This window comes from Crocodylus siamensis, chromosome 1 (genome assembly GCF_052110815.1).
Source record: "Crocodylus siamensis isolate JL-2025a chromosome 1, ASM5211081v1, whole genome shotgun sequence".
Classification (NCBI taxonomy): domain Eukaryota; kingdom Metazoa; phylum Chordata; order Crocodylia; family Crocodylidae; genus Crocodylus; species Crocodylus siamensis.
The window spans coordinates 136,771,381-136,794,134 of record NC_143395.1 but is presented as its reverse complement, the minus strand read 5'-3'; the positions used below and the strand labels follow the sequence as shown (position 1 = coordinate 136,794,134).

Sequence of the window (22,754 nt, the reverse complement as noted above, 5' to 3'; positions counted from 1 at the left end):
ATACCCAGGCATCAGTGGCAGTGAGCCACAGGGGTAAGCCACAATGAGTTGGAGGGCCTCTGCAGTGGGCATGAAGCCCAGGGCATGGGCCTGCATAGAGCAGCCATAGGTGCAGCTCTTGGTGCTAGCAACAAATATTCAAACAAGAACTTTGAAGGCCGAAGTGGAGAAGGGTTCGATGTGAACAGCAGTTGAGCATGGATCAGTCAGTCCAAAGAAATAGGCAAGTGCCGTTCCGAAGCGGTGGGTGATGGCTTCTGTTGCCCTCAGCTGATCAAAAGGGAGTCAGGTTCAGATTCCTAAATCTGGAGTAGTGGACCACAAGGGCACCACAAGGCGTCCAGTGTGGTTATGAAACCAATCCTGGGGAAGCCAGCAGGAGCCCCAGGAAGCGTTTGGGTTTTTGTTTTTTTTTGTGAAGGGCAGGGTGCCCTGGAATGGGTTTGCCCTGAGAGAGGGGTCCGAGCCTTGGAAAGCGTCGCAGTTCTGGTGGTGTCTGGTGACCTCTTGCTGGCCCTCGAAAGGAGAGGGTGTAAATCTCACACCAGGCCATACCAATATCTGCAGCACCGTCTCCAAAGTGAATAGCCTCTGGCATGTTTTAAAATGGGTAGACAACCTTCAGCTTGAGTGCCAGAGTGTGATACTCAAAGGCATTTTGCTTGGCATACATGCCTCAGGGTGGACAGCAGTGAAGGGGCCAGGGCTGCACTGCCACAACAAGGATTGCACCCCTCATGGCTCCCCCACCACCATCTTGTCCCTGGCACACCAACATCATATAAGTCAAGGTCGTGGGTGTTTTTGGCGCTCTGCCCAAAAATGTTGCTGACCTCTGTGTTAGAACAATGTCAGTAAGGGAAGTCAGCAAGCTGGATCCATAACTTTGGAATAAGGTTTGGCTCTAAGGGCTGGGTCAGTCAGGCTGGTGTGCAAAGCAGGGCTGGATGAGGTACTTCCCACTCCTAGGGGGCAGCAGCAACTCTGGAGGCAAGCTGGGCCCTTCCTGTGGATCACCCCCGCTGCGACAGGCATGGCTCAGCTCTTCTAGATGCAAGGAGCTGCAACAGGGCTGAGCAGCTAGGAGCTATGACAGGGCAAGGCAGAGGCAAAAGCTTCCAGCTGCGGAGTATAGATTCTGCATGGGCTGGGGCCAGGCTCTTCCCAGTCAGGCAGATCTGGGGGGCACGTCCCCCCCCCCCCATGCTCTTCCAGGCAAGTGGTGGGAACTGCCAGACGAGCACTGGACAAGCTATGCGCAGTGGTGGGAGCTGCCCCTCTCTCCCTTACCATGCCCCATCCAGATGAGTTGTGCCTCCGTCCCAGCCCCAGCCCACGCCACACTGATCCGGGGGAGATCAGCCTCTGGCATGTTTAAAATGGGTAGGCAACCTCCAGCATGAGTGCCAGAGTGTGATACTCAAAGGCATTTTGCTTGGCTTACGTGCCTCAGGGTGGACAGCAGTGAAGGGGCCAGGGCCCCCCACCCCCCCAGATGAGCTGTTTACGACTCTGTGCCACGCCCCTTCCCACCTTGGCAGGTCAGTCCCAGCAGTATTCCCAGTCCCTCCTTCGCAGCACAGGCCTTGATCTGCCCCCTCCCACCACATCAGACTTACCAGCTGGGCATAGCTTTTGAAGCCGAAGAGCTGCATATTGGAAATCGGATAGGTATCAGCTGATATGCCTCCTTAAAAATTGGCTATTGGCATTGGGCCCCCAGAAATCTCTATCAGTGCACCCCTATTTGTTTTATATCACTCTACCTTAATAGATATTTGTTAAAGCAATTTGGTTCTCTGTTTTAATCTGATTTGAGTTGGCAAGCATACTGCTGTTTAAACAATTGATTTTAACCTTATTTTGTATTTTTAGTTCTTTTTTCCTAAAAGAAAATAGATAAACATTGGCTGGCAATAATTAGAACATGTTGATTTGTACTTAAACAGTCTTCATGGGGGTTTTGTGGTCATTGAGATGCACATGTTTAAGCTGTTGCATAGTTTAATGTTCACTTACTGATTTTTCTTAATTATTACACTTTTTTGTTAAACTTGTTCATGTTCCATTTACTAATTGATTATTTGCACTTGTGATTTGTCATGCTCTATTTGACTTCAAATGGATGGATATTCAATAAAATGCACAGAGGATTTAAAATGTAATATGTTGGCTATGCAAAGAAAAAGGAGTAACAAAATGTTTTGCCTGAAGAATTACTGTTTTAAAAAAAAAAAAAAAGAAAAAAGGAAATACCAGCTTTGACCGTCTCTGGTTGCCATGTCCTTCCTAATAGATCTCAGCCTCTTGCATTTCATTTTTATTCATAGATCGGATGATGAAACCAGGCTTTTTCATTTTTAGCTCCCCCCGTTAATTTCTGAACTTTTGAATGAGGTAGTGGTCAAATTGGACTAGTTGAAGACACTTGAATGAAGAAAATATCTTCTCTGAACCTGCAAGCAAGGCTCTTTCTGTGAAAAGGTAGTTTATTGCTTCCAACTTTGGTTTCATGTGTTTAGCCAGGAATTTTATACCAGTTCACCAGTTTGACTTAAATTAAAATGTTGGCAGCAAACATGTACTTCTTGTTTAAATTATTTATCATTAAGGCCTAAAATTACACTAATCTAGGTTGTCATCATTTCAAACTAAGTTCTGTAAAGGTTTATTTTTAAACAGTGTCCAATTTAAATAAATTACTTATCTGCTCTGGTATTTATCTGCTTAGTTTGTCATTTGGAAATAAGGGGCACCAGCGCCATCTAATTGGAAGGCTGTGTAGGCCACTGGAAACTGCCCAGCAATAATTTTCAAAACTGAAGTCTGCAATTATGCATGCATAAATTAAATAGTGTAAAAAAAAAAAAAAAAAAAAAAAAAGCATGTTCGGTTACTGAAAAAGGATCTGTTGATCAGCCTTTATCTTTAAACCTAATTAGCAAGTTATGTTTTTGAAACACGAGCCTTTCTGCAGCAGCAAGCAGAGACAATATCCTTAGTTTTGCTAAGTAGCCTTACAGTCTCTTGCTTTTAAAATTTATAGTAGTTCATTCTTGCTGTTGTAACTTATAACCTTATAATCTGTCCACAGTAGAATTCTACTTTGTTTACCTGAATCCAAGACAGACTTTTTTTTTTTAATTCAGCATGGGGTAGAGGTGGAGAGGGAAGCCTAGTCTTGGCAAGGCCAGAGTCAGGGCTGGGGTCAGAGTTGCTCCTGTTTGTTGCTGCTACTTGGCCAGGGCCAGGGCAAGAGTTGCTGTTACTGTCTGCAGCTAAGGTGAGAGTTGCTGCTGCCAGGCCTGGGACCAGGGCTGGTGCTACTTCTACCTGTTAGGATGAGGCTAGACCAATTCATTGTTGCTGCTTGCCTGGGGCTGCCACTTTGGCCACAGTGTGCTCTATGTCCTGGGCTGGAGTTGCAGCTGCTGCATAGGCTAAGTGACAGAGAAGAGGAGGAGGGACAGGTAGCAAGGGGGCACTGGTATTGGGAGGCAAGGGGTGGGGGCATCTATAGAATCTAATTATTGGAGCATAATGTTACTGCATTACTTGGATCTAAGACAGCAGTGGGTAAAATCTGGCCCGTCAGGCCATTCTATCCAGTCCGTGGGGCTCCTAAAAACTTTTTAAAAATAGTATTTATCTGCTCCTGGCTGCCTATCAAAGATGACAGGGGCCAGGGGCAGTATGACCCAGGGGAAGCCAGCTGTACCCAATGGCCAGGCCCGCTCAGCCCTACTTCCTTCAACTCCTTCCACTTCCCCTACCCCCCCCCCCCCCCAAAACCTCTGCCTAGCGGAGTCTTGTGGCCTGGGCCCCTGGAGCTGTTCCTGTCTCCCTGCACTGAAGGGAAATTCAAGTAAGAGTTGGGGGAGGGAGACAAGGGGGGGCCATGGGGATCATCCTAGTCCTCGTGCTGGGCTAGCTCCTGCTGAGTCCTGCTGTCCGGCCATGCAGTCGGGAGCCATGTGGTGCAGGAGCGGCCAGAGGACAGGCAGGGAAATGGTGAAAGTGGCCACAGGTGTGGGGAGGAGGGAGTGGGAGCAAGCTGGCATGCAGTGATAGCTAGGTGGGAGTGTGGGGCCAGCCCCAGTATCCTGGGGCCAGCACCAGTGGGGCCCAGGCCAGCAGGGGCTCTGGAGCTGAGCTGGCTCTCCCCTCTTCCTGCTGGTGTAGTCCAGCCCGGGTCCATAAATCTCTGCCAGCCCAGGCCCCGTGCTCCTGCCTGCACTAGCCCCAGGACACCGGCACAGCCTCATGCTCCCACCCAGCTGTTGCTGGGCTCTGCAGGTCTGCTCATGCTCTGTCCCCCTTCCTCTCTCTCACCCCTGCCCCCCCCCCGGCTGCTGCTTTTGTGGCTTCCCTGCCTGCCTGCCAGCTGCTCCTGCACCATGTGGAGCCTATGCTGGTACCCTAGGGCCAGGAATGGGAGAGTGTGTGTGTGTTCGTAGGGCGAGTCCCACACACACACCCTACCATACACATGCTGAGTCCTGCCCCCCCTTGCACTGCTATATACACAGACCCTCACACACCCCAGACACCCACCCTCCACATATCCCCCACACCTATCCACATGCCCCACACACCCACAGCCCCCCTCCCCAAACCTATACCCACTCCCTGTAAAATACAAAAGTAAGACTTCATTTTAAGCAATTATACTATCACTTCTGTGTACACTACACGAACGCATGTATATCGGGACAAAAATATTTTTTGAAATCAAATTAATCAATGTTGTAGATATTCAATTTTTAGAATATAATTTGATATTTTGCTGGTTCTGAGACAGCAAAACCCCTTCCTGAAAGAAGTACTTCTGGGGACATGGGGCGAGGCTTCTGGTGGCAAAGGTCAGGGATTGTGGGGGGTCTTCCAGTCACAAGATGGGGACCAGGGGGTGGGACACCTGTGAAGGGGCAGAGCTACCCATGCAGCCCTTGACACCTTGCCAAAACTCAGTAAGTGACCCTTTGCCCTGATCTAAAATGACCCTTAATTTTAAGGCAACCCCTGTACAATATGATTCTGTGGGAAACTTTATAAATTTGTTATACTTTTCCACACGCAATCTAATTATTGGAGGGTCATCATTTAATTCATCCCCCCCCATCACTACAGGAGGACAGGCAGTGGTGGGTCAAGCAGCTTGCCCCCTCCCTCTGCCTGCTGCCTCTGCTTGCCCCTTCCCCCCCAGATCCCCTGGTTTCTCCCTTCCCCTAGCCTTTGCTCTTTCTCCAGCCCCTGCTCCGTGCTCCCTCCTGCTTGTTTTGCGCTGGCAAGCTCTGTCCCCTTTCTAGCCCGGGGCACTAAGCATGGCTCCAGCCCAGCCCCTATAGTAGCCTTGTGGGCTGCTGCTGCGGGCCTGGGCTGGGGCTGTACTCAGTGCCCCAGGCTGCAGCATGGACAGGGCTACCAGGATGGAGCATGGGTGAAGGGGCAGGTGGGGGAGCAGAATCTGCACGAGCAGAGGAGAATAGGGGAAGAGACTGCAGAAGGGAGATGTCTGGGTGCAGAAGTAAGGTGGGGTGGGGAGCATGTAGCAGCTGTGGCTATGGCCCTGACCCCAGGTAGGGCCTGGAACCTAAGCCATAGCAGCTACCTGCACCCTGCACTGCTCTTGTACTTGTTTCTAAGAAAAAGGTTTTTTCCCCTCATGATATAGGAAGGGAGGAAAAAAACCTCTCCCTAGAATCAAGTAAATATGGTAATTTTGAAGTACAGGCAGTCCTCGGATTTATAACACAATTGGTTCTTGAAAACTGCGTCTTAAGTAGAAATGTTGTAACTTGGCACTGATTTTTTTCCCATAGGAAACAATGTTATAAATGTGGGATTGTCTGATACCCTATTGTCACCAAAAATAATCCAGAATTTTGTACTCAATCAATTATAGATGAGTAATATAGCTACATTAATGTATTTATATTGTAATTAGCAATCACATTGATTTGGAAGGACTTCTCTGAGGTGGCTTTGCTGGACTTTTGAAGGGCTCTTGGCTGGAGTCTTCTCAGGAGTCTTGGCTACAGGTTTTTCTGGAGTTCTGGCTGCTTTCTTAAAGAAAACATCCAAGGAAGCGTGGACAGATGTTTTCCAGGGAGATGGGCAATGCAGTGACCATATTCATTGGCAAAACATGGCATCAGATCAAGCGTTGTAAAGTCAAAACTGACTTCAAAGTTGAAATGTTGTCAATTTATAAATGTTGTAAGTGCGAAATGTAACTTGAAACATTGCGAGTCGAGGACTGCCTATAATCTTGGATTCGGGTAAATATGGTACTTATTATTATTGGCTGCTGTAGTGAGAACATTTGTACTCTTTCCTGCTCTTTCTAAATCAGTATATTGTGCAAATACATACTGTAGTTGTGGCCTCAGGTCTCTAAAGCTGAGATTTGCAAGAAGGATTGGTCCATTATCAGAGTGGTGTTTTAACAACTTTTTTTTAACCCATAAAAATTAACATTTGGAAAATTCATACTATAGTATGTACTAAAAACTGTCAAATGTATAAAGTGTAGAGTGATTTGATGCAAGCAACAACTTGTTCCAAGTCACAGCTATACATAATTGCAAACAATCATGTGCAAAGATGTTTTGAGTCTTGTAGCAGTCATCTAGTACTTGCATAACCAAGTACTAATGACTGTGCAGTAGTTCATGAGTACTGTGCAGTAGCATCGTATCACAGTTCGTGCCTGGCGATGCTACTGCACAGTGAGCATCTCGTGTAGACGTAGCCACACTTTCTTAATCTTTTGTATGGGTAACTCATTTTGTATCAGTAGGTATTCAGTTAGAAGTGATTGGATAGCTCTTAAAATTGTAATCCAAATTACAGATCCATGTGTCATTGCTGTGGTATTTGCAGCTCAACCAGATATCAGTGAGTTCTAAAACACTTTTGTCATGGCTCATGTGCCTTTTACCAGTATTATAAGCAATCTTGTAGCCTTGGTCAGAGCTGATTTCACAGGTCAGTGCCTTGGGCTTCTCTGAGATTGTAGAGAATCTCAACTTGCTCATTTTCTTTTTTAGTAACTAGAAGACAGCTGCTTCAATCTGGTTTTGTAACATAATCATCACCTTGGCATCAGATTCTGTTATTTCCCAGCAGAAGTTCAAATACATTTGAAGTGAAATTCTACTTAGCTGTAATGTCATTAACCAGCCGTAACTCAGTTGGCATGCTGTGCTAGTTGGCAGCAGTAGCAAAGGGATGCTTGAAATGTCTGACCAACTTCTGACTTGTGCGTTTTAAAAATTCTAATGGATAGCTCTTATAATCGCACACCTTTTTGATACAAAGCAGCAGGATGTGCGTAAAGTATCTGAAGTTAGACACATTACTCACCTAAAAGCTTTAGTTGGGCTACATGCAGTGTTCCAAGAAAATGCCAGTATCTCTGGTAATCTGCCACTTACTGAACTTGTTCAAAATACCTTGTTGCTTTTGAAATCTCATTGTGAAACATCACTCTTCTTATGAACATTTTGTCCATAAAACAGTGACCTCTCCCTTCCCCCATGAAGAGGTCATTTTTTCTCTCTCTTCATTACGTGTTTAATGACATAATGCCTTATTTTGTGCCACTTGTTTAATGTAGTTCCATGAGCACTTCCACTTTGCTGTGGGGAGAGAACAGTACTTAGTTGTTGGAAAATGCAGTATTTGGGCTCCAGTGGTTTTGAAGTTTTTTAATCCTCTACAGTTTTGAAGTGGGTTTCTTGTCAATAGTCATATAGCTCTTAATTCTAAATTAATCTGTGCTATGGACATCTTTTTATATTTTTTCCTAGATGAAAGCAAAACTTTTGGACCCAGATTTTGTTCCATTTCTGACATTTGAGTGGTACTTATGGGGCTTTCAGGCATCTCAGTCACTGAGGTTATAAACAGATGTAGTCTTTGGAGCAGGATGTAACCTAGCACAGCTGATCTGCCTCATTAAGGAATACAAATGTTGCCCATTGTCCTAGCTCAGGGCATGGCAGTGCCACGCCACACACAAGCCAAGGAATTCTTTTGTCATGCACACGAGGAAACCCAGGCAGGTGCTCTGGGGGCTTCAGGGGCCCAGTCCTACAGGGGGATTCTTGGAGTGCACAGGATAGGCCCCCTGAAGTCCCAGGAGTACCTAGTTGTCTGTTGCAAAAAGCATCACAAATTTATACCGCCTATTGTCACGAACACAATTTTTGACATCTGTTGTGTGGATGTCTGCTTGCTTTGCTTTTGCCATAATGTCTATGATGACACAAAGGCAACATCTGTTTCCAGTGTAAGTATAATCCTATTCCACCCTGCTGAGACCCCTGGAAAATGGTTAATGTGTTTATTTTTGCATCATGTCTTTCTCTAAGTGTTAAGTTATTTAAATTGAGAGGAATAGGGGTAGTAGGACCACTTGCCTTTTTGTCCAGTAGCTTAGTTGTTAAAGTTTTAGAAAATGCATTGTAGGACTTCCTCAGTCTGTGGGTGAGGGGTGGATCCAAGCCAACATCCTGCACTTCCCAGGGAAGTGTCTGGTCACCAGGCTATGGACTAGGCTGGGCAGGGCTTGAGGGTACTCTATCTCACCTATTAAAGCTAGTCCAAAAACATGAGATTCATGGGACCAAGAGAATTAGAAGATGGACCATAATTTTACATAGTTATTTATTTATTTGAAATGGCCCAGCTGGGTTCTGGTCTGCCCAGCCCACAGCAGTTTTTCTTGGGAACTGGGAGGTGGGATCAAGCCCGTCAGGGTGAGGGAAGCCTAGTATAGAGGTGCTTTCTGGGTAAATGCCCTGACCACTTGAGTATTGAGCAGGAGGTAGGGGAGCAGAAAGTAGGAGATCCATTGGATCCTATGGTTGCGAAAGTTGACGAATCACCTATGAGTAGGAACCTACCGAATTCAAGGTGCCTCCCCACTTCATGGGCACAACACAGGCCCAATAGCCATTTTGCAGGCAAGGCATGACTGGCCCCACATGTCTCTAACTTCAGTAGCCCCACCCCTCACCGCTGATTGGCTGTGAGGGCTGCCTGTCATATGCCCCTGCCCCTCATTGCCAATTGGGGCAGAGGGATGGGACCACATGACAGGCAGCCCTTGCAGCCATCTTCAAGTGGGCAGCCCTCCCCTCCTCTCTTTCCTGCCTTAGTGGGCTGCCGCAGCGCCCTAAGGATTGCTGACTTCCTCTGGGGAGCCAGCATTTTATTTTCCATAAGTGTTTTTCTTTTTTTTTTTTTCCCTTTTTTTTTCCTCCTCTCAGATTTCACGGGCAATGCCAGATTTCACAAAAATCCTCAAAATCGCAATTTTTGTAGGTTACCTAGGAGTTCAGGCACACCCTTTCATAGAGCATTTCCTCTTGGCTGCCAGAAGGCAAACCATTACCAAAATGTCAGGTTTGCGTATGTCCATATGGTAGACCTCTGGAGGGTGCACTAGGTTTCCCACTGAGGTGACAGGAGAGGTATGTGCTTGCTTGTATGGAGTGTTTTCTTTCCTGAGGTGAGAAACTTTTTGTCATGTAGGCTTAGTCTTCAGTATTGTATTCTGAAATAACCTCCTTCTGTTAGGAAGAACACTGTCCTTTTCTTTGGATGAAGAGAACTGTTACCAATGGTTGAATGGTTTAATGCAATTACTAAAGAAAAGAGTTTAACTACTGGCTTGGAACCTAAACAGTATAAATTGTTTCAACTACTTCATGTCCTCCATAACAAAGTGATCAAGTAGCACTACCTTTTGGCAATATTTTCTAGGTCTTACTAAAATAATGCTTTTGTCGTATAAAAACTTACTTCTACCCTTGCTGCCAAAGGAACAGGCATCTGGAATACAGAAATTCAGATTCTTTCTTAAAAGATGCTACTATGCAAAATTAAACCTGAATGATTTGTGTGAAGTTAATTGAAGTGTAAACTGAAACAGTTTTAAGCATTTCTTGGCCTATACATATATGCTTAAATCATCAGCCACTTAATTTTATAGATTTTTGTCTTTTAAAGATGTGAATTGGGACATGTGGTAACTTAGGTTAAGATTTTTAACTTGAGTTGATGCATGGTCTAGCAAATACTGCAGTGGAGTTATAGTCTGAATACCTGAATTCTTGTCCAGCACCAATACATTGGATAGCATACAGTAGATCACTCTGCAGCATAAGCTACTAGGAAGTTATGTACTTTTTATACCATTAAAGCAAACAGTTTGATTTCAGCATTTAAGAACTAAAGTCTGTTTCAAATCTATGTTAATTGTATTTTAACTTCAGGTTTTTTCTTTCACTTCAGGAAAAGTTCGATGGCAAGATTTTGATCAAGATGCCTATGTTAGTGCAACAATGGTTCGATCTGGTCAGGACCCATACGCTCGGAATAAATTTAATCAAGTAGAAAGTGACAAACTACGAATGGACCGAAATATACCTGATACCAGGCATGATCAGTAAGTATCAAATTAAGCAGCAGTTGAGTTAGAATAGTTCTCCCAAATCTGTGCCTCTTGAGTAGCATTTGACTCTTCTGTTCCTTGCTTGACTTATCCAAAACTGGCAAAAACAGAAAGTTTCTCATCTAACCAGCTGAGTTCTACCTTGCACTTTGACCTTTTTGGCAGGTAAGTATTCAATGGTGTATTGAATTACAGGTTCCATTTTTGCTGGTGCTTGTAAGTCCCAGAGGTAGTCTGTAGTGTGTGCAGGTGTGGACAGATGTAAAGCTTGGTAGTATTCAAAGACTATTACCGGTTGATTGGGAACCACTTCCCAATCATCTTGGTAGATGTGCCTGCACATACCACTGTCAGAAGTTCTCAGTAGAATAATCACATTTTAGGCATGGCATTGCAGTGCTGTCAAACTGCCACCAGAGACCTGTAGTGAATACCAAGTCCACCATCCCTCCCAGTGGCCTGTGCCCCAGTTTCCCTAATATTCTCTGAGCAGGCGAGGAAACTCTTAATTAGCTGGATGTCAAGCAAGCGAAAGATGTCAGTTCCCACAGTTGCAATTTTCTGATACCTCTTCTCACTAATGTGTACAAGGGTTCAGTGCATTGCAGGCTGATTTGGGGATGAAGGGTTGGCCAGTTAGGAGGATACCTGAACCCCTGTTTCTCCCTTCCCAGGGGGCTGCACAAGGTCTCTTACTGAGGCTCCCTTAAAAAGACTTTCCCTAAGGATGGCCAGGTTGGAGGGTGCCTGGACCCCTGCTTCTTGTTTCCTGGGTAGCTGGATATTCTGGGATGTGTGCAAAGTCCTCAGTTTTTAAACAGCTTTTTCCCCCAAGCCGCTTATCAATTTAATTTCATTTGTGGTAACTGTAACCAGACTTTGGGGCATCATAGGCTGACTAGGTAGGGACTGAGGCAGGAGATAGAGGGGATACCCCTGCTTCTAGGTTCTGCCCAAGGTCTCCAAATCAGTTGTCAGGAATGGAATAAAACTGACCAGTGGCTTGGGGAAGAATGCTACTTAAAAGTTGCAGTGACCTTGGGTAACACCCTTCAAATACAGAAGCAGGGGTACCCTGCCTACCCATTAGCTACCCCGACCCCTAGGCGATATCAGCCCAGGATGCTCCCAAGTGTGGTCAGTTGCCACTAATGGAATGAAACGCACAAGCAGCTTGGGGGAAAATGTTGTTTAAAAGGTGCAAAAACATTGGGCAGCACCCTGGGAACCCAAACAGGGGTGCCCCATCTGCCCTGACCAATCCCCAATACAAATCAGCCTGGGATGGCACAGACTGGGTCAAGTGCAAGCAATAAAAGTTGGGTAATAAAGCTCTGGCTGTGTACCAGAGTAGTCCATTATGGGGAGGGAAGAGGTAAGGACCAATGTAGTGTGAGATACCTGGAGGACTGACCAGACAGACACTTGGTTTGTGTGCATAACGCTGAACCAGTTCAAGGACTGTTTCAAAATAATACATGATAATCCATATATACTTTTGAAATGCTCCAGGAGATTTAAGCCTCTCTAAATGTGGCTTGTACATCTGGATCCTTGTGGTTAAAAGAGCAGTTAAACTATTTTAAGTATTATGTCTGCCTGCACCCTACATGTCATCTAACAGCGTCTTCACTGCATGGTTCACCCAGGTGCTTGACACTCAGGACAGGACCACGTCTGGTTGTGCATGCCATAGTAAAGGTCTGCTTGCTCACTCACTTCACACGGGGGGCATGTTCCATGGTTCTAAAAGGATGCCCAGTAATCCAGTCATTTATGGAAGAAAACGTCTGTTCTTTGGGCAAAAGTTAGATGGCTGGGAGGGTGTTCCACACTGAAACGAGTCTTGCCTTCATCCTTGCTACAGAGCAGGCAAGTTTTTACTTATGTTCCCAGCTGGATAAGCTAGTGTAGTCTTAAAGCACCTCCAAACTCAGATCACAGGTTTCTCAGTGTGGATCGCAGAGGTTAAGGAAAGATTATGGGTTAACCATGCCATGAAGAAGACCTACTATGAATCAGGCAGAATAATCCAAAATGGAAAAGCTGTAGCACTTTTTGAGATGGACAGGACAGGATTTGAGCTTTGCATACTTCACACTTGCCCTGAGTCAACTAACCTTTGCAGTGTAGACTTCCTTCAGCTTTGGGAGTCTTTCAGATTTGTGGATCAATTTCCAGCTTTAGGACTGAAGTATTCAACAGCATAGCCCTCCCTGTCCATTCCCCCGTCATCAATTTGCCCTTTCTGTTAGGAAAGAAGGATAAGATAATATGGTTCCAGCTTTGAATTGCTTTGCCTTTTATTTCCCTCCAAATTGTACTTAATCTTAATCCATTTTAATATCCTGTGATTTGCAAAATGAGCCAATGTAAGTGTTTGTTTGGATCAAGAAGTGTCCTCAACTGTCTGTATCAGGAGGTTCTCAACTTCTGGCCTGCGAAGCCATGGCATCTGGCCCATGGGGCTTTCCACAGGTCAGGAAATTTGGTGGTGGGGGAGAGGAACATTGATGATTTCAAGTACTGCCACCTTCCACTACTGCCAGATTCCCAAGCCCCATGTGGCAGTTGAGTAGGGGCCTACCAACACCCCTCCCCCCCCCCACCATGTGGTGGGAGGGTGCAAGCTATGCCCCCCTTCTTCACCCCTCCTACATGGCTGGATTTGTGTGATATATGTCATCCAAGTGCTGGTGTATCTGATTCGACTTACCTTTCTCTGCTACCTTCAATATAGTGGCCATCTGTCCCAATATTGAGATTAAGCCTGTCTTTAGAAAAGTTTGCTTGATACTTCTTGGCTTTCCACTGATAGTTTTTTGATTATTGAATGCCATTTGACATTTCAACTCAACCTGTAAAAAAGCAGAAGAAGCTCTTTTGGGGGACTGTTTGAAAGATGGATCAAATGATGCTGCAGTAGGATTAGTTCTACTTATCTAATGCTGTGTTCTGCCAACAGATGTCATAATGTTGGTTTTATAATTATCAGCAATCCCTCAATTCAGAGATGATCTCTACCACAGCTCATTCATGGGTTTTGAGGTGATTTAAGAGTCCAATCCTTGTATCACAGACCAGTCTGCAGAAATTGCAGGTCTTTTTCCAAGGCAGTAGGCTGTAGACTGGGATTCTTCTTTTCCTTCCTCCACCCTCTCTCCTTGTTGGAGGGCTTTACCTCAAAACAGGCTGCTGCTTGGTTGAGTTTGCGGTGCAACTGGAGTCAGCTGACAGCCAGCTCTTCCCACTTCTTGATGTCTGCATCAGTTTTCTTGAGGTATGTCATCAGTGTCCTCGTAGCATATCTTCTGGCCACTGTCAGATCTCAGGCTGTAACTGAGAGTAGAGCATGTGTTTTGGGAATCAAGACTGTGGCATCAGCACACAATAACTGGTCCAGTGAAGTCACAGCTTGAGGATCACCAACTCGGTGCTGGTAACCATGGCTTCAACAAGGAAGCTGGCCTTTGTGCGGTAATCTTCCCATTTAATGCAGAGGATTTTCTGGAGGCATAGTTGGTGATACTTCTCCACGCTCTTGAGATGATGACAGTAGGTCACCCAAGTCGCATCCATATAGGAAAGTGGGGATGACGATTGAATTGTAGACCTAGATCTTGGTGTCTTTGTGGAGATTACAATGAATAAACAGATGCCAAAGTAATTTCCCAAAGGAGGCACTTGCACACCAGATCCTGTACTGGATCTCCTCATCAATGCTAACTCAGTAGAGAGGTGGCTACTGAGGTAGGTGAAGTGCTTGACTACTTCCAAGGTCTTTCCCTCTATCGTATTTTGGGGAGCACGCACATTTGTGGCCTGGGGCAGGCTAGAGAGTATTTGGGCCTCTCTCACCTCGTGAAAACTAAAGTTTGAAAAGTTTCTGCAAAGAGATCCGGTGTTATCTGGAGATTTTCCTGAGTGCATGCAAGGATGGCACAGTCATCAGCATATTGAAGGTGAAGTATGGTTGTTTTGAATGCTTTGGTCTTCAAATGAAAATGAGCCAGACTGAAAATGACACCGCTTTACAAGCACTCATGGTGCTCTGATGAGGTACCTGATGACTAGAAAAGGGCCAATGTGGTCCTCATTTTCAAAAAAGGGAGGAAACTATAGGCCCATTAGTCTTCATAGTTTCATAGTTTGTAGGGTCGGAAGGGACCTGAGCAGATCATCTAGTCCGACCCCCTGCCATGGCAGGAAAGAGTACTGGGGTCAAATGACCCCAGCTAGATGTTCATCTAACCTCCTCTTAAACACCCCCAGGGTAGGAGCCTGCACCACTTCTCTTGGAAGCTGGTTCCAGACCCTAGCTGCCCTGACTGTGAAGTAGCGCCTCCTGATATCTAACCTAAACCTACCCTCTGCCAGCTTGTGACCGTTATTCCTGGTCACTCCTGGCGGTGCTTGGGGAAACAGTGACTTCCCCAATGCCTGCTGATCCCCCCTGACTAGTTTATAACAGACCTAGTTTATCTTGGTCCTGGGGAAGCTCTTTGAGAGAATTATCCAGGAGCACATCTGTCAGGGGCCAGTAGGGGAGTTTTTGCTTAGGGACAATCAACACAGGTTCATTAGAGGCAGGTCCTGTCAGACCAGCCTGGTGGCCTTCTATGACCAGGTCACAAAAGCCTTGGTATGCAGGTGTCATGGTGGACGTAGTCTTCCTGGACTTTAGGAAGGCCTTCGACACTGTCTCTCACCCCAGCCTCATTAAAAAAAACAACTAGGCATCTGTGGTGTTGACGCCTACGCTGTTAGATGGGTCGCAAAATGGCTGGAGGGCCGCACCCAGAGAGTGGTGGTGGATGAGTCATTTTTGACCTGGAAAGATGTGGGCAGTGGGGTTCCCCAGGGCTCGGTCCTCGGGCCCACACTGTTCAATATCTTCATTGGCAATTTGGACAAAGGAGTGAAAAGCACCTTGTTCAAGTTTGCAGATGGCACTAAGATGTGGGGAGAAGTGAGCACGCTAAAAGAGAGGGACAGGCTACAACTAGATCTAGACAGGTTACGGGGGTGGATGGAGGAGAACAGGATGGGATTCAGTACTGACCAGTGCAAGGTGCTGCACCTGGGGAGGAAGAACCAGCAGCATGCCTACTGGCTGAGGAACTCCCTTCTCATCAGCACAGAGGTAGAGAAGGATGTTGGAATCACTATTTATTGATTCCAAAATGAACATGGGCCGCCAATGTGGGGACGTGATCAGGAAGAACAGCACCTTGTCATGCATCCACAGATGCATCATGAGCAGGTTCAAGGAGGTGATCCTCCCCCTCTATGCGACATTGGTCAGGCCGCAGTTGGAGTACTGCATCCAGTTCTGGTCGCCGCACTTTAGGAGTGTTGGGTTGAGAGGGTCCAGAGGAGGGCCACTCTCACAATTAGGGGACAGCAGTGCATTCCCTATGAGGAGAGGCTATGGGACCTGAACCTCCACAAAAGAAGGCTGAGAGGGGATCTGGTGGCTGCCTATAAACTTGCCAAGGGGGACCAGCAGGCAATGGGAGAGTCCCTGTTTCCCTGAGCACTACCAGGGGTAACAAGGAACAACAGCCATAAGTTGACTGAGAGTAGATTCAGGCTAGATATCAACAGGCACTGCTTTACTGTCAGGGCGGCTAGGAGCTGGAACCAGCTTCCAAGGGAAGTGGTACTTGCCCCTACCATGGGGGTCTTCAAAAGGAGGCTAAACGGCCACCTATCTGGGGTCATTTGACCCCAGCATCCTTTCAAGCCCATGGCAGGGGGTCGGAGTAGATGATCTGCCTGGGTCCCTTCTGACCTTACCAACTATGAAACTATGAGCCCTCCATCCATTTGGTGTTTAGCGTCAATTCCAGAAAGAAGGAGGTCCTTCACGAGAACCAAGAATGCCTGTCAAAAATGGAGAACAGAATTAGGGTGATGATGCATCCTTTCTTGATCCCAGTTTGGATGACAGATAGAGCTGTCTCTGATCCACTGCAAACAATGGTCACAGTCATCTGGTCATGAAGAAGCTTCAGGATTTCGATGGACTTCTAAGGACATCCAACACTGGATTTGGATGTTGGTTTATATCATGACTGGTCCAGCCAATGAATAGTTTGGTAATTTTCTGACTCGGTCTGTTCTTCAGGGCTTCATTATTACTTCCAAGATCTTTTTGGGTAGCTAACAAAGTCTCGTGGAGCCAGTGACTTTTGACATCTTGCTGCTGTCTGGATTTGTTTGTTTCTGCAACCATATTTGTTGCCCAGATTTTGTCTTCTCTGCTAACTGCAGACTTTCACTTTGGCAAATAAGTTTCATCATTGTATCTGTCATGCTAGTAATATACAGCTGGGAATTTTTGTAGACTGATACCAAATCCCTTTAGTCCTTTATTTCTCTGTTTGGAGACTGTTAATGTTGCAGAATCTTTTTCAGATTTCATCTTGAAAGATTTGAGCCACGTCAGAAATGTTACTTTTTACATTTATTTTGAAGATTTACTAAAAGGGAGAAGGTTTAACTTGAGATGTTGTTCCTGTAATTTTTACCAGTGTGATCAAAGAGTCTACTTCTGAGAGAAGGTGGGCTTGATATTTGTTGTCATAGCCCCCGATTTGTCATATTTCCATTTCGTCACCAAAGATTTGATTTAAATTTTTCATGTTTTAGATATTTTTCCCCTGTTGATCCTATGAGATTAAAATAGCCTTTCCAGCCTTTGAGTAAATCCATTTTTTGGACATCCAAGTTCTGTTGTGCGGGGTGAAATCAGAACTTAAATGTCTGTTTTTAGAGAGGCAATAAACATAGTGCAGAGGTCATCTGACTTAGGCCATGTACACACATTCGTATGATCTGGGCGAATTCTCCCAGGCTTTATTTCCTGGTAGAAAAACTTACCTGGAGATCCCGGAACAGGCATTTGAATGCTGAACTTGCAGTGCTAATGCTGTGCAGAATCAGGGGCCTGTATGCATACATCTTGGCATACTCTATAGGCTCAGTCTGTATGGAGACAGTTGGCAGCAGTGCACAGGGTAGCCTTGATTGACTGACCCAGACTGCTTGGGGTCAGCCCACGTGTTTCTACAGCATTCTGGAAGATTGAAGGGGGTATTTTCTGGTCCCTGCTTGGCTGCAGCAGTAGAGTCCAGCAAGCAACACACACTCTCCTTGGTAGGGGGATGAGAAGGAGCCAAGCATCCTGAGATTTTGGAGGACTGTTCTGTGACTTCTCTCAGAAGGGAACACGTGCAGACATTCACTGTCTTAGGAGAAACTTTACTGGGAGAAATGTAACCCTGATTGTTCTTGGGTTATTTTTCTCCTGGAACAGACTTTTTTCCTGGGTGGGGGAATCCTAACTATTTGTACAATTATGGTTTCATCTGGGAAAGCAGTGACTCCTTCCAAGAGCAATTGAATGCCTGTACGTGGCCACAGTTATAAGTTCAGTGGAAAAACAGTCTAGCAAGGCAGTGAACTATACTATATTGTTTATAGATGAGCTTTACTAATGAATACAGTTTGTGTTGGAAGAAGTTTGCCCAGTTGCTGACAGTTCTCCAAGCTCTAAGTAGGAGCACCCATCTTGCACTATACTCTTCCCAAGTGCCACATGACTACTTAACTGCATCTGCATCTGAATGTAATAGAAGCAAGATAAACAAATTTTTAAAGCCAGTATTTTATTGGTAGATTCCCAAGGCACTGCTTGCTCTTAATTCTTGGATGAAGTTGAAAGTCTGTCTCTGAGTGTCAAAGATCTTGAAAAGGGACAAATTACTTTCTTGCCAATTCAAAGAACATCTAATCAATAATACATTAAAACCTCCTTTCTAAAAAGTCAGAAGAGGGAAATTGGAGGAAGGTTGCATGCTGAAATTTCTATGATATACTTTCTGTGCATCAAAATGAAAGTCTTAAAAATCATTTTTATAACTGACTGCCTTTTTAAGGGAAGGAAGGATATTCAGGATTATGGGCTGAATGGATTTCTCCTTTGGTATTATCAACATGGACTAATACAGCTGTTCTTACCACTGTGCAGGTCCCTATATTTAAACCAAAAAGGCCCTTTTTATAGTTTCATAGAAGTCACAGGCATGTGTAACACACTGTGAAGAGGAAGTAATCTCATTTTGGTATAAGATTTGCAGACTACCAAAAGCTTTTATTTTTAAACAGTTTTAAGCAAGAATTGTAGAAATTACTAAACAAAGCATCAGTCATTCACAAGGACCTCCCAAAGTCTTCTGTAGTTTACTTAATGGAAATGACAGGAGAAAATATCTGGCTTATCTATACCTGTGGAAGAATAAGCATAATTAATGCCAAAATGTTAACATAAATGTAACCACCCATAAAGAATTAGGTAAATAATGAAATGAGGTGTCAGGATAGGTATACATGGCAGTGTTTTATAGATAGAGCATCTGGGGGAGAGGCAGCAGGGGGAAGACGGAAGATGCTGGTGTCACTTTTTGTTCTCTTTAGCTGCATGTAATTAGCAGCTGTACAGAAAACTGGACTTCCTCATGAATGGCACTGTATAAAATTGAATAGTCATTAAAAGCCTATTATTATTATTATTATTATCATAATTTTAAGACTTGGTATTATAGTATTGCCAAGAGGCTTAATGTTGTATATGTGGTAGTCTAGACTGAATAGTAGGAAATCTTGCATAATATAATACTAAGCAGCCTGGAGACTGGAAAAGTTCATTATTTAGTTTACTTGCTGCCTGGAAAGGTTGGAATGCTAAAGAGATTAACTTGCCCTCTTAATATTGAACAGCTTTTGTAGATGGTCTTTCTGGTTCACTTGTGAAGTATCCTTTGGCCACATGTAGATACTGTGTTTCTACTGGGAGAATCATGACTCTCCCAGTTGATATTGCCAGTGTACCAGCATTCAGTTTCCTGTGAAGAAAACATGTCCCATTCCTAAGGAAGTTCTTCCACTTTGATACCTGAAAGATCCCCCTTGTGTGAGTTTCTCTTGCTAGAATGATTACATGTACTGTTGACTCTGGGGGAGACCTGCTCTAAGGAAGGCTGGGAGAGCAGCAGCAACTCAACACCTCATGTCATGGAAGGAGTACAGCTGCAGCTTTCCTTGCACCTTCCCCAGAGGTACCTGCATCTGGAGAAGGTACAGAGGCATTTCCCAACAGCTCAGATCCTCCAATGATCACCTCGGGCTGGGGAAGGTATGAGGGTCAGGGGGGAGAGGGAGGTTTCTGCAGGCTGGAATACCTTTACTCTTTTTTTGGGAAGAATTTCCCAGAAATTTTCAGCAGTAGCAATGAACACCTGTCCATAGCCTTGGTGTGAAAAACCTATTCCTGTTTCTGTTTAGACAATTTTATAATTATTTTTTTAAAAGAGCAGTGTTAAAGCCATCAACTTTGTCTTGGGTATTTCTGAATTGGGGTGTTCTGTGGATTTGGCTAGCATACTTGTTATGCTTTGTTGAGAGAAATTGGAAAAAATACTCAAAATTTGCCGTAACTTCACCCTTTGCAATTGAACTCCACACACTGACTGCATGCAGTAGTATCTCACTGAATACATGCTTCATCACTTTTTCACTGTACTGTAAGAGGACAGCCCTGCCCCAAGGAATGTTAAAAGGAGCCAGGAATGCAAGGATAATGCTGTTTCTGGGTGGGGAGGCTGTTTTGTTTCATTTATTCACCTGGTCCTTGCCTTGGAGCACATCTGACAACATCTCAAACATCTCAAAATTACCTCCCCTGACTGTTCTGTTCAGTTTCTAGATCATGTAAAAAATTGGTTAACTGCTTTTATCTTGGGCAAGGGTAGTAAATTTACCAACCAGATACAAAAGAGGCCAGAAATAATTGGCAAGAGTATACTTGGTGAAGATGACCAGATATAAGGAGGACTCTTCTCCAAGATGTGAATCCATTTCACTTAGTATCTTGTTTCCAGCTAAGTTTGAGGTGAATGCAGTAGGTTGGGGTGAAGTGTTTCCTTTTAAGTTTGGTAATATTTGGGGGGGGGGAGGGGGGGGAGGATCTTCTTCTGATTTTTCTTTTTCTTTTTACTTCCAGAAAATGAATTTATTCTATTTAATTGCACTAAAAGGATATTTGACTATATGGTAAATTCTATATTGGTAAAGAACCAACACAATTATTTTACTTTGTTCTTTTAAGTTATTCAGGGTGTGTAGAAGGATTGAATAAGTCTATGTTGCATTATTTCTTGTGTCATAAAAATGAAAATTAAATAGGACAAGTGCCTAGATTGCTAGGAATGGTCTGGGACAAGTGGTGAATGATGCTATATGACAAGACCTGAATTTTTTTTTAACGTAACCATGTTATCAAGTGTGTTTATAAAATAAATAAATAAATAAAATAATCGGTGAAGCTTCATCATTCCCTTATAGTTGCATTAAGTCTTAGGGCACAGACAAAAACGACAATTTTTTCCCAAACTGGCCGCAGAAAGCAGTTTATAGCTGCATAAGTGCATGGCTGACAGCTTCAGAAATGGCCAGTCAGGTGAAAATCTGAATACTCATTGCATGAGGGGTCAGATGAAGACATTTCAAAACAGAGCATCTTCTGTAATTCATCTGTGCTTCTTGCCAGGCTCACTGGTTTCAGAATGGGAGGGGGGAAAGGGAATGGAGGGAGTTTGGTCTGGAGTTGTTTCAGCCCCTGCTGGAGGGTGGTGTAGGTATACTGGAGCCCTGCTACCTCAGGGAGGGGAAGGGGGCTCCAATGCACCCACCCTACCCTCCAGCACTGGCTGGGGAACCCCTAGAGCACTAGTCACCAACTCATCTATCGCAATCAACTGGTTAATCACGGAGCCTCTTGCATTCGGTATGAGGCTGTGGGGGGCTGTGTGTGCGCCTCTTCCTTCCAGCCCAGCCAGTCGGTTTGTCAGATAGGGAAGGGGCAGAGGCCAGATCAAGGTCCCCATAGTGAGGGACAGAGTACAGCAGAGGCAGTAGCAGGGGTAGGGTGGGTGGGGCCCTGGCCAGGTAGGTAGGGCCCGGGGAGCACATGGCCCCCCGCCCCCGCATCTGCTCATGATGGAGGTGGCTGCTGTTGCAAGCTAGGCTTTGTACCCCGAGCCCTGCTACAGCTGGGCCAGGAGCCATTGGGTTGGCAGGGAACAAGGCTTATCTCAGCAGTGGGTGCACGTGGCATCAGGCTGCTCCTGGGCCAGCTGCATCGGGGCTCGGGGTGCAAAGCCCAGCCCATGTAATGGCAGCTGCCTCTGGCTCATGCACAGATCAGGGGGCATGTGCCCCACCAAAACATGGGAGAGCATGGGTGGCTGCAACAGCAGTGAGGGAAGGAGTGAGACTGGGGCAGGCCCTGTACAGCTGGGGTGGGGAGCAGGACTGAGCCATGAGCAGCTTGGCTGTGGGGGGGAAATGAGGAGAGGCGGGGCATGCAGGGTGTGGAGGGTGTATGTCCCAGATCTGCATACCAGCTGGGCCAGCTGCTGCTGTGGGCTGGGATGGCACTGGGCTCTTTCTGGTGGGGGTGATGGGCTAGGTGGCTGCGCTGGGAGTGGTCTTACAGGGGAGGGGTCTCCTGAACATTTGCTGTAGCCTGCCAACCTCCCCTCCTAGCACTGCCATTGCCCACCGTGAGCGCCACGCAGCACTGCCTGCAGCAGTGGCCCACCCTCCCCCATGCACAGATCCTGGGCACACAGCCCCCATGGCTTTAGGGGTGGGTGCAGGGGAGGGGTTGTGCTGGGGGCTTCCCAGCAGGGGCGGGGCTGGGCTGGGCTGTGCTGCCCTTGGGGAGGTGGTAGTGGGTTAGGAGGCTACAGCAAACTTTTGGGTGGCTGCAACCCGCCCCCCCCCAATAGCCCTGCTCCCAACACCACTGCCGCCCAGCCCAAGCCTGCAGTAGCAGCCAGCATGCAGATCAGGGGGCATGCGCCCCCCTGGATGATCCGCTTGTGGCTATGTCCTGCACCCTGCCCCAGCCCCACTCCCTCCTTCACCACTGTGGGTGGGGGTGGGCAGGTCAAGGCCCCAGTAGTGAGGGTGGGAGCAGTGCACAGACAAGAGTAGGGACTGGAGGGAGTGGGGCCCCAGTCGGGCTGGGTGGTGGGACAAGCAGATTCTCAGCTGGGGCCCCACTTCCCCTAGCCTCTGCTCCTGTCTGTGGCCCACTCCCTCCCTCACCCCTGGGACCTCAATCTACCCCCCACCAAGGCCCTTTCCCCTCCCCACTTTTCTTTCCCCACAGACTTACGTGCTGGGGAGGGTGTGCCCCCAAATAATTCTTTTCTCCCTC

At 46.0% G+C, this 22,754-nt stretch overlaps 1 protein-coding gene across 1 annotated transcript in view; it reads left to right on the top strand.

Moving 5' to 3' along the window:
• GALNT2 (polypeptide N-acetylgalactosaminyltransferase 2) overlaps positions 1-22,754 on the top strand; it is a 172,826-nt gene that overhangs the window by 91,371 nt on the left and 58,701 nt on the right. Inside the window, exon 3 of the mRNA XM_090043827.1 lies at positions 10,306-10,459. Within this exon, the coding sequence (XP_089899953.1) occupies positions 10,306-10,459 (154 nt within the window). The remainder of the gene's footprint in view (positions 1-10,305; positions 10,460-22,754) is intronic.